The sequence below is a fragment of the Belonocnema kinseyi genome, chromosome 2, assembly GCF_010883055.1.
Source record: "Belonocnema kinseyi isolate 2016_QV_RU_SX_M_011 chromosome 2, B_treatae_v1, whole genome shotgun sequence".
Taxonomy (NCBI): Eukaryota; Metazoa; Arthropoda; class Insecta; order Hymenoptera; family Cynipidae; genus Belonocnema; species Belonocnema kinseyi.
Window position 1 is genome coordinate 38,047,014 of NC_046658.1, and position 11,092 is coordinate 38,058,105.

Below are 11,092 nucleotides of genomic sequence, written 5' to 3' on the forward strand. Positions count from 1 at the left end.
TAATTCAACCTAAATGCAGCTGCAAAAATTTAATTTGAAATGCGTTGAATTCAAGGTATAGTTCAAAAAGAAAACTGAAAGCAAAGGATCGACTTTCAAAAGTAGCGAAAGAAAGTGACTAGCTGGATTGCATGTGAACATGGAAAATGGTGTATTTTCGCATTTTAAAATTTTAAATTCAAACTTTTCCGCCTTTTAACAATTTCGAAATATTTCGAAAAATTCTGAAAATTCAAACAATAAGGCTGTATTCTGAAAATGAAGCAATTTTAACGTTAAAATTCAAGTTCCTAAACTGAAGGTCTAAAAATTTGCAAATTTTACAATTACTGTTACGTAAATTGTATTGGTAACTTAAAAGAGTATAAATAGTTCGCAAATTAGTTTTTAAATTTTCTTCAGTTTTCCTTCTTTACATACCTAGATGTCAAAAAAGCCTACCCAATTTTTTCAAATTTTAATCACTTATTTTCTAAGAGAAAATCACCCCTGTGTACCAGTCACTGAAATGGATTAGAAAAAAATTGCCAAGACCCAAGAATAAAAATTGGATGTACAGCGAATTTAAAATTTTTTAATTGAGATTCTCTTTAACTTTGTGATGTCAAAAATTTCCATACACATTTCTTTTTAATAACACTGTAGGAAAGAATCAACAAGATCGAGCGCCGAAATTATAATTAGAGCAAATTTTCTGTAATTCGATGGGGACGGCTGAAATATCCCGAAAAATAAAATTCCCGACTCGGTAAAACTCTCTGTCCCAAAAAATACCCAAAACTATTAAAATTCCTGAACAGATTATAATATTAACGAATTTAAAAGTTCCCAAATAATAAGACTCCCCAAATAAAATTCTTTCTTAATCAATATTAATTATTTATTAAAACTGCGTTACTAAAATATTGTTGTCAAATAAATTTTTGTTTAATATTTAAAGTGTTATAAATTATTGTTTGAATTTAAAATTAAAATTATACAAAAAATTTTACCGACAAATTAATATATAAAAACACGTGTTTTTTAATTAACATTTCGATTTTTCAGAAGAATTTTTGTGATTTAAAAAATACTATATACATTTTCAACCAAAATATCTTATCCAGAAATATATTTTGTTTTAATTATTATTTTTAATTTAAACAATAACGTTTAAATACTTCAAACATTAAAAAAGTTGTTTCTTTGGTATAAATATTTGATTATTTCGATTAAAAAAAAAATTGTCAAAGAAAAATGCTTTCAGCACTTGTTTATCTTGAAATGTCTTTCTATAATACTTTCTTTTAAATTAAAAATATGATTTTACGAGAACATTTTTTTTTATAATTAAAAAAAGACTTTACCGAAAACCTGGATCAAGCTTCAGATCTGAAAAAAATTCAGCGATACATACATGTCAAACTTTTCTAACCTCAAAAAAATTTTCTACTGCTTTACCGTCATATTTTACGAAGAATGAGAAAACAAGAATTCGACTTCGTAGTACGATGAGGGCAGCACCTCGAGAGGGCAGAAAATGTGATGTCCTATATATATAATTCCCCACTCCGACGCCCCGTACCGCATCTACGTTTATATTATCTTTGGTTTGAGGCAAATTGAAAAAGGGTTTTTACATTTAACGCCCTCCATGGTCATCCAGAGAAGTAAGTGAAACGAGAGCGAGATTCGAAAGGTGTAGTTTACGAGAAACACAAGAAGGAGCATATTTTATTAGAATATAATGAAAATAAAAAATAAGTATATTCTTTTACCATCTGTACAGTATATACGTATAGTATATGTACAAGATTGAACGAAATTTATGAAAAAATGCCTGAATGAAAGGCATCAAATGAATGGCATAAATTCCTTTAAAAAATTCAAAATTTGTATTGAAATTTCATCTACTTTGTGAAACATCCAGTTTCTTTTTGGTGGAAAATTAATCTCTTTGGCTGAAAATTAATGCCCTTAATGAAAGTTGAAAAACTTTAAATCGATATTTATATGTTCTGCATAAAGTTTTTTTTTCGATAGACATTTATTGTAGGTTAGGTGGAGAATTTCTTTAGAAATTCAAATATTTGGTCAGCGCTTTATGTATTTTGTAACAAATCTTTGTTTTTAGGTGCGAAAAATTAATCTCTTCGGCGGAAAATAAGTTTTTGTATGAAAATTCATTTTCTTAACCGAAAATTCATTTTTAGAACTAAAAATCTAACTATTCCAATTTTGATTAAAAACAATTTTTTTATAGTAATTTTTTAATTTAATTAAATTTTTTATTTAATTTTTTTTCATGTAATTTGTAACGTATAAATATTTCGAGAATAAATTCTTTTTGGTTAAAAATTTATTTTACTTCTATTTTCACTATTCTGAGGTTTTGAGAAATATTCATTGATTTAAAATTGGTACGATATAGAGATGATTTACAGAAGAGGTGGGTGAAATATCATAAGAATCAATTCACATTAATATTTTAGTACATTTATTACTCTTCTGACATGCTATGTATGAAATAAAATAAACATGCATATACATACATAATAAAATGAAATAAGATTCATACGAATATTGAAGTAAATTTATTAGTTCGGTAACAATTTGCAAAAAGCATACGGATATATTGAACCTTTGGCGTAATACAAAAATGTATATACAATTTCTTTGCATCATATTTCAAGTTCATCATTATAAGAGATAGGATTCAAATGCAAATTACCGGGTCAAAAGTAAGCAATTTTATTAAGTACTTATCCTTTTCGTTTGAAACTTGCAGCCTTTTAGAGAAAATTGACTAATGGTTTAAAATGTTTATTTCCCTGCTGAAATTTCAACTGAATTTTTTTTTTTATTGAAATTTAAATACTTTTTATTCTAATTTTAACTTTCCCTTTTAAAATTTATCGCTTTTTAGTATAAATTTCATGTTTGTTGGATTAAAATGCAATTTACTGGTTCAAAAGTTAACAATTTTATTAAGAACTTATTGTTGGATTAAAATTGGATTTTAATCCAACAAACATGGAATTTTTACTAAAAAGAGATGAATTTTGAAAGTTAAAATAAAAATTAGAATACAAAGTATTTAAATTTCATTTAAAAAAAAAACATTTCAGTTGAGCTTTCAACAGGGAAATATAAAATTTAAACCATTCGTCAATTTTCAATAAAAATCTGCAGGTTTTAAACGAACATGATAAGTTCTTAATAAAATTTTTCACTTTTAACCAGTAAATGGCATTTAAATCCAACGAACATGAAAATTTTATTAAAAAGAGATGAATTTTCAAAGGACAAATGAAAATAAGAATAGACAGTATTTAAGTTTCAATAAAAAAAAAAAAATTTCAGTTGAAATTGCAGCAGGAAAATAAAAATTGTAAACCATTTTCAATTTTCTATAAAAGCCTGCAAGTTATAAACAAAAAGGAAAAGTTCTAAATAAAGTTGTTCACTTTTGAACCAGTAAATTGCATTTTAATCCAATCCGTTATAATGATGGACTTGAAATATAATGCTCAGAAATTGTATATACATTTTTGTATTAGGCCACAGGTTCAATATATTCGTATGATGTCTGCAAATTATAACAGAACTAATAAAATTACTTTAATGTTTGCATGAATTTTATTTCATTTTATCATGTATGTATAATGCATGTTTATTTTATTTTATAAATTGTATGTCAGAAAAGTAATAAATGTACAAAAATATTAATGTGAATTGATTCTTATTAAACTTCGCCCACAACTTCTGCAAAACACCTCTATATCGTAAAAATTTTAAATCAATGAATACTTCTCTAAACCTTAGAATAGTGAATTAAGGGGTAAAATTAATTTTTAACCAAGCAGAAGGTATTACCAAAATATTTAGTGGTTACAAATTACTTGAAACATTTTTTAATTCAATTTAAAATTAAATTAAATTGAAAAATTACTATAAAAAATAATTATTTTCAATAAAAATTGGAATAGTTACGTTTTTAGTTCTAAAAATGAATTTTCGGTCATGAAAATAAATTTGTATATAAAAACTTATTTTCCGCCCAAGAGTTTAATTTTTTGCACCAAGAAACAAAGATTTTTCACAAAATACATAAAACGCCTACCAAATATTTGAATTTCTAAAAAAATTCTCCATCAACTACAAACCTAACCTACAATAAATGTCCATCGAAAAAAAAAATTCTATGTAGAACATATAAATATTGATTTGAAGTTATTCAATTTTCATTAAGGACATTAATTTTCAAATAAAAAGAAACGAGATGTTTCACAAAATACATGAAATTTCAACAAAGATTTAGAATTTGTTAAAGGAATTGTCAACCTCATATTTAAATTATTAACCGACGAAATGAATTTTAAATGAAAAGGAAGAATTATTCATCAAGAAGGTCAATAATCTACTGCCTAAGAAGAATTATCACCAAAAAAGAATTTTTTTAAATTGTTACATTTTCAACGAAATAATAGTCCCACCATAATTCTTTCCATTTATTTTATTCCTTTCATCCAGGCATAATTTTATAAATTTCATTCATTCTTATATACTATACAGATGGTAAAAGAATATACTCATTTTTTATTTTATTTATATTCTTTTAATGAAAGTTTCAATAAAATATGCTCCTTTTTATGTTTCTCATAAACCACACATTTCGAATTTCGTGCTCGTTTCACTTACTTCTCAGGATGACCATGGGGGCGCTAAGTGTCACATTAGGACCCTTTCTTCGCGGACGGTCACATATTAATAAGGGCGTTTTCGTACGATTGCAGATCAGCAGTTTGCATGCAGTAGGTTCGGAGGATTGAAAGAGATAGAAAATAGAACATACAGTTCCCATCTCTTTCATGGTGTATTTACACGCCTGTCGACTGGCCGTCAGCCAGCAGAAAAATCATAAGAGTGAAAGAGAGTGAGGGTACTTTTCAGTAAACAGGCGTGTAAATACACCATCCCTCTTGGGGACTTTCTGCATCAATCTGCTAATCTGCAATTGTGTGAAAGCGCTGTAATAATTGGCAAAAAGCGCTGACAATTTACGAAGAAGGATATTTTCACGCGCATGGGAAAAACCCGCGATCGGGTAGAGTTCGAAAGGCGGTTACTTCCGTCGAATAATAATTTAAACTTTTGAAGACCCTAAACTTATTTTAAAGGGAACTGTTCATAATGTTTTCCAAAATTATAAAAAAATATTTTTAGGATTTTTTCCCTAGATTTTGCACTAAGGTCAGACTTGACACAACAAAGTGGCAGCATTTTATAAACGTGTGCACTTACATTTTTTAAAATGATTATTTACCTTATTTTATTGAATGTGAGTAATAATAATAATATAATTTTTAAACATTTATATATTTTCAGTCATTCCAATTTTTAGAAAATATCGAAATTTGAAGTTTCTTTTTGCAGTATTTTTTTATAAATTTAACATTTTGCCGCCAATTTTGGATTTATTAGACGTAGAATTTTATTACATTTCGTGTCATAATGTGGAAAGTTTTAAAAAATTTTTGATTTTTTTAAAGCGACAAGTCAGAAAGAATATTATTTAAAAATATTGATCAGACTGAGTAATATAATAACTAAACATCAAAGAACAGTTATAAATCACAACAATGTTATTTAATATTCACTGTGTCTTTCCTAGATAACTATTTAGATTCTTATAAGCATTTTATGTGATTAGTTTTTTCACTTCTAAAACTAGATAAGTAGCATATTTAGGAACGGCTATCAGACTAAGTTTTATTACAGTATTAATTCTCCAAGACTGATCAATGAACTGTTATAGATTATAACCGATAAGTTACACGAATGAGATTAATGTAATACTCACTGTTCTACGTTGACTATTTATGTTCAGCTGGGTATCACAGGTACTTAGTTTTGCTAATTCAAACAATTATAATTGTTAAGAAATGTAACATTTTACTTAAAACTTGTTCGAAACTAAAGTTTAATCATGTTTGAAAGAATTTATGTAATCGATAAATAAAATTCTGTTCTGAAAAATATTAAGTATATTGTATATCAAACTAAGAAATAATTTTTATTTCAAATGTTTATTGCTATTTAGGTTTAAGCGCATTGAGTATAAGCGTTATTTCGCTTAAAAAATAATGGTAAAAAATGAAAGTTTTCGTAAATTCTTTATAAATTCTCGCATACTCGGTAACATATGGTAACGTTCTCCGTTACCTTCTCGAAATCTTTGTTACCGAGAATTTTCTAAGGGGAACTTTTCACGGAGGTCGAATTCGAATAAACTGATGAATTAATTTACACATCGAGTTTGCATTTAGGTTCTCAACCAATCAAATTTGCCATAAACCAACAAAACAGCTAGAAATGAATCCTATAAAAAAATTAATTCCACGATTAATTCAGAACAGGTCTGCGTGAGAAGGTGCCCTTAGGAAAATTCAGTGAAATCTAGTGATATTTTAGTAATCTTTTACCCTGTGCTTTACCCTGTGTTTTGCCACGCTGTTTGACCGCACTTGGCGCGCAATTCAAAATCACTTTATAAAACAATTCTTGTGATCTAAATAAACAATTATTAAAAAATGCACAAGGATTTATTTAAATTGTGTAACTTTTGAATTTAAAGAAAAAAGAAAAGTATAACACATATGTTCTTGTAATAACAGCTTATTTTCATTGAATTCGAAAGAACAACCTATATTTTAAAAAACATTTAATTTAAAAATAAATTTCTTGGAAAAGTGATTGAAAGTAATTATTTTAAATATTTTGTATGTATTTTTCTGGGACTTCATATGATTATATAACCAATAAATACATAAATTTTCACAACTACATTGTAGTTATCATTCAAATGGATAAACTTTATTTTGATAATGTTTTAATAATTTTTTTTTTAATAACACTTTTGCATTTGAATCATAACTATAATACAGTCATGACAAATTCATGTATTTATAAGTTATATAATCATATAAATTCCAAGAAAAATACATGCATTATATTTAAAACATTGTAAATAATTATTTTCAAACACTTTTCCAAGAACTTTCTTTTTAAATTAAATTTTTTGTGAAATATAAGTTGGTCTTTGGAATTCAATGAAAATAAACTGTTATTTATACAATATATGTGTTATAATTTCCTTTTTTTGCCGGAAATTATAAGAAATACGATTTACATTAATTTTTGTGCATTTTTTAAATAATTATTTATTTAAATTACAAGAGTTGTTTTTTAAAAAGTAATTTTGAATTGCGCGCCAAAAGCGACTAACCAGCGCGCGGCCATAAATCAAGCGCAGTAGCACAGAGTGTCAACATTGTCATCACTGCCATCTAGTGATAATCAACATGCCAAAGTTGGGATCACTGTCTGAAAGTCTGAACGTCGGCGCTTCTTCCGTTTCCGTCTTTTCCGTGCGATCTGCTCCGCAAATAGGTATAATTTTTTGTGTTACTGATAAAATCCATGTTCATCTGGAAAATAACGCTATATTTCACTAAATGTACCTTGATTGTCGAATCTTTGGGTTCTGTTCTTTTGAAAATTTTGTTAATTTAGTGATTATATGTGTAAAAATGAGATGTTTTAAGTACCGAACGCGCGTGACAATTTGCCTCTAGTATTCTTCGCGAAATCGGATTAAATAGATTTATTATTCTGATTCTGCTTTCAGGACGCCATGGGTCGTTATTCTCACGAGCCAGCAAATCCAGTCAAGTCCTGTAAAGCCAGGGGTTCGAATCTGCGAGTGCATTTCAAGGTAAGCAGATTAGAAAAGTTAACCTCAAAAACGTATACATGTGTGCTGTCAGCTTGTATTTAATAGGCTGTTTTGTGTCATGATACTTCATTTTTGCATACTTAAAAGTTTAGAGATTTGATCTATTCTTCGTTTTGTGTAGTTCAAATTATTCATATTATTGTTAGTAGAACATAGCATTTTCAACTGTTGACATTTTTTCAAACTTCGAGGTACGAAGAGATATAAGCTCTTATTTTGGAGCAAGATAACAGATTTGTTTAATATTTTTAATTTTGTAATAAATTTGAGACTAATGGATATATTGATCAAATTTCAGAATCTCATAAACTGAATATTTTGTTTGGGGTAAACATTAGCCTTGACATGTACTAGAATGTATACAAATTGTCAGTCTATTACTTTGTTATGATACCTACTATGGGTGGCCGTTGGGACGGGAAACCGGGAATTTTACAAGTTTTTAGAAGAAAAATCTGTCGAAGTTCGATTTTAACAGTTTAAAAAAATAATTAATTGACTTGTTATTGTGTTCAATTATATCATGCAGTACAATGCGTAATTTTAAAATCCTCTACTTCACAAATGTTCCATTTTAGGTTTTATTTTTAAGTGTACATTTTTTATTTTAAGAATTTCAAAATGCAGTCTTCGAAGGCTTAAACAATTGAAAATTCAAAGCGTTTAAAGTTCAAAATTTTTTAATAAAAAAAAAGAATATTTATTTAATATTTACCAATATTTTACTTTTCATTTAATAAGAGTACATTTAAACCAATTATTTTAAAGTAAACAATTTGAAACTGAATGATTTGACATCGAGACCTCAAAATCGTTAATCTTTCAAAGAGCTTTTGAAGTTGTAACGTTACAATTGTAATTGTTCTATTTGAAAAATGTTTATTTTGTAAGTGAAATTCTTGAATTTTGATGTATAAATAAGAATTGGGCATGTTTTATTTGCAGAAAAATTTAATGATTTCAAATAGTTTAAACGAAGTGTGTGTATCGCAAAATTCGGCTATTCGTACCGAAATTTCGTTGCAAATAGACAAACCCTAAGCTAAAACAAAACGTAAGTATTTGCAAATTGCAAATAAAAAAATCAGAAGCTTTTTAAGAATTGTGAAGGCTTCAAAAGAATAAAAAAAAATATTCTCTTATGATTCCTGAGCAAATTGAAAATGATTTTTCATTTCGAATAATTATTTTAAGAGAATATTTTAAAAGATTATTGTGTGTGTGTGTGTAAACAATTCTAATAATTTTCAATTTGTCTAGCAATTTTAAGAAAATGTTTATAATTTTTTTTACCCTTCCACAAGTCTTGAAAAGCATTTTCATTGAAATCTGAAAAAATGTAGATTTTTATTTCAAATTCGGTTGTGACTATTTGCACCGTAATTTTGCTGCTAATAGCCGAATTTTTTCGGCACATACACCTGGTTTAAATTATTGAAAAAACCTTTCAAATTTTTAATTAAATGTAAATCTTTCCAAAATTTCAAATGACTAAAAAGATTTCTACACGTTATAAGCAGGATTTTCTTTAAATTTTAGGAAAATTCGGCTCATTTTAAAAGATACTTATAAGTTCTTATAAAATTTCAAAAATAATTTTCAATTTGCAAATATTTAAAGCAACTTCTAGATTTCTTATGATTTTGAAATAAAATTTTGAAGCTTTTCAAGGGTGTTTAAATTATTTCATGTGAAAATACTTTAACTTCGAATTTAAGAAGTGTTCAGTTAAAAAGTTAATTTTTCCATTGTTAATGTTTCTAGCTTTAAATTGTTTAAAATATTATAATTTATAAAAGTAAAAAATTCTACACTTTTGTCTGCATTTGATTTAAAATTATTCAATTGAAAGGTGTTAGTACCTTACTTCCATTTTATATGTGTAAATTATTGCGCATTTGAAAATAACATTTTTTAATTTAAAAACTTTTAAACTTCAATTTTAAATGATTTAATCTTCAAGAGTTCCACTTGGGATGCTTTAATTTGTTATTTATTATTATTACTTCAAATTGAAAAATGTTGAACACTTGAGAATAAAACAAATACGTTTTTTGTAGAACACTCATGAAACGGCACGTGCGATCAAGAACATGTCGCTGCGGAGGGCGCAACGATACTTGAAGAATGTAGTGGAACACAAGGAATGTGTTCCTTTCAGAAGGTTCAACGGTGGCGTCGGCAGATGTGCCCAGGCCAAGCAATTTGGCACTACACAAGGTAAACTTTTGTTGATAGCAATTTTAATAACAGTTTATTCGGGCAAGTTCTGACTCAATCATATCTTTAAGTTTATAAATTCGGCTTGGTAATCTTGTTTACAATATGTCTGTCGTTATTTATTATAAACCAGATTATTTTGTCATTGTTGAAGTTATACTATTAAAAAGCGATAACTGCGTTGCAGACTATAATCTACTTAATACTACTCAAATTTATGTTTTTATTCATACACTTTATAACCGGTTTTTAAAAAGCACTATACCCTCATATACTAATTGAAAGTTATAAAGGGCATTAATAAATGTCACTTTGGATTATTTTTTTTATTACACCATCAAGCCATTTCCCTTTCGGGGTAGGCGTGACTCACTCTGTAGGGGAAAGGAGTAGGGTGTGGAAGGGATAGAGATTTATCAGATTGATCCAGAATTCTCGTGCTATTTAAGTAAATAACACGTTCGTTCCGCAACACTACTCCGACCCAGGTTGCTGATCAATCTCTCTAGCAATCACCCCAAGCGAAGAATCTCACGAAGTCGTTATGTAAGGTTCCCCACTTGGGTCCATTAGTGGCCAAGGTCTTTTGTTTCAGGAGTCATTCACTCTACTGACACTCTTTTTATTAACTATTTGCCGCCATACTTTCCTGTTCTGGCATACTTCTCTAGCTTCTTTTATGTCCTTGCATTTTTTCATGCAGGTTCTCGTGTTTCTGTGACTTCTTATGTCTCTTCTATCTAGGGTCTCACTCACACATTCTAACCATTCTTTCCGCGGTCTACCTCTGGGAACGCTGCCATTTACTTTACTTTGATACACTTGTTTCTTTAGTCGTTTATTTGGCATTCTCTCAACATGTCCGAACCATCTTAACCGATTTCTTTCCCATGTATCTACTAGCGTCTCTTCTGCACCACATTTTTTAGAATTGTCTCGTTACTCACTTTGTCCGTCAAGGTTTTCCCGCATATTATGCGCATGAATCTCATATCAATTGCCTTAATTTTACTCTTATCTTTTTCTTGATAAGTCCATGTCTCGCTACCGTATAGTACAGTCGGTACAAATATAGAATTATGTATTGCCATTTTA

General features: G+C 28.1%; 2 protein-coding genes across 2 annotated transcripts in view; one reads left to right on the forward strand and one right to left on the reverse strand.

The window, feature by feature from the left end:
* Nucleotides 1-7,328, reverse strand: part of LOC117182638 (60S ribosomal protein L17) — a 26,393-nt gene extending 19,065 nt beyond the window's left edge. Inside the window, exon 1 of the mRNA XM_033375740.1 lies at nucleotides 7,268-7,328. Within this exon, the coding sequence (XP_033231631.1) occupies nucleotides 7,268-7,328 (61 nt within the window). The remainder of the gene's footprint in view (nucleotides 1-7,267) is intronic.
* The window catches only part of LOC117182639 (60S ribosomal protein L17-like), an 18,827-nt gene continuing 15,057 nt past the window's right edge, over nucleotides 7,323-11,092 (forward strand). Inside the window, exons 1-3 of the mRNA XM_033375741.1 lie at nucleotides 7,323-7,431; nucleotides 7,670-7,756; nucleotides 9,838-9,998. Coding sequence (XP_033231632.1) covers nucleotides 7,676-7,756; nucleotides 9,838-9,998 — 242 coding nt within the window. The 5' untranslated portion in view covers nucleotides 7,323-7,431; nucleotides 7,670-7,675. The remainder of the gene's footprint in view (nucleotides 7,432-7,669; nucleotides 7,757-9,837; nucleotides 9,999-11,092) is intronic.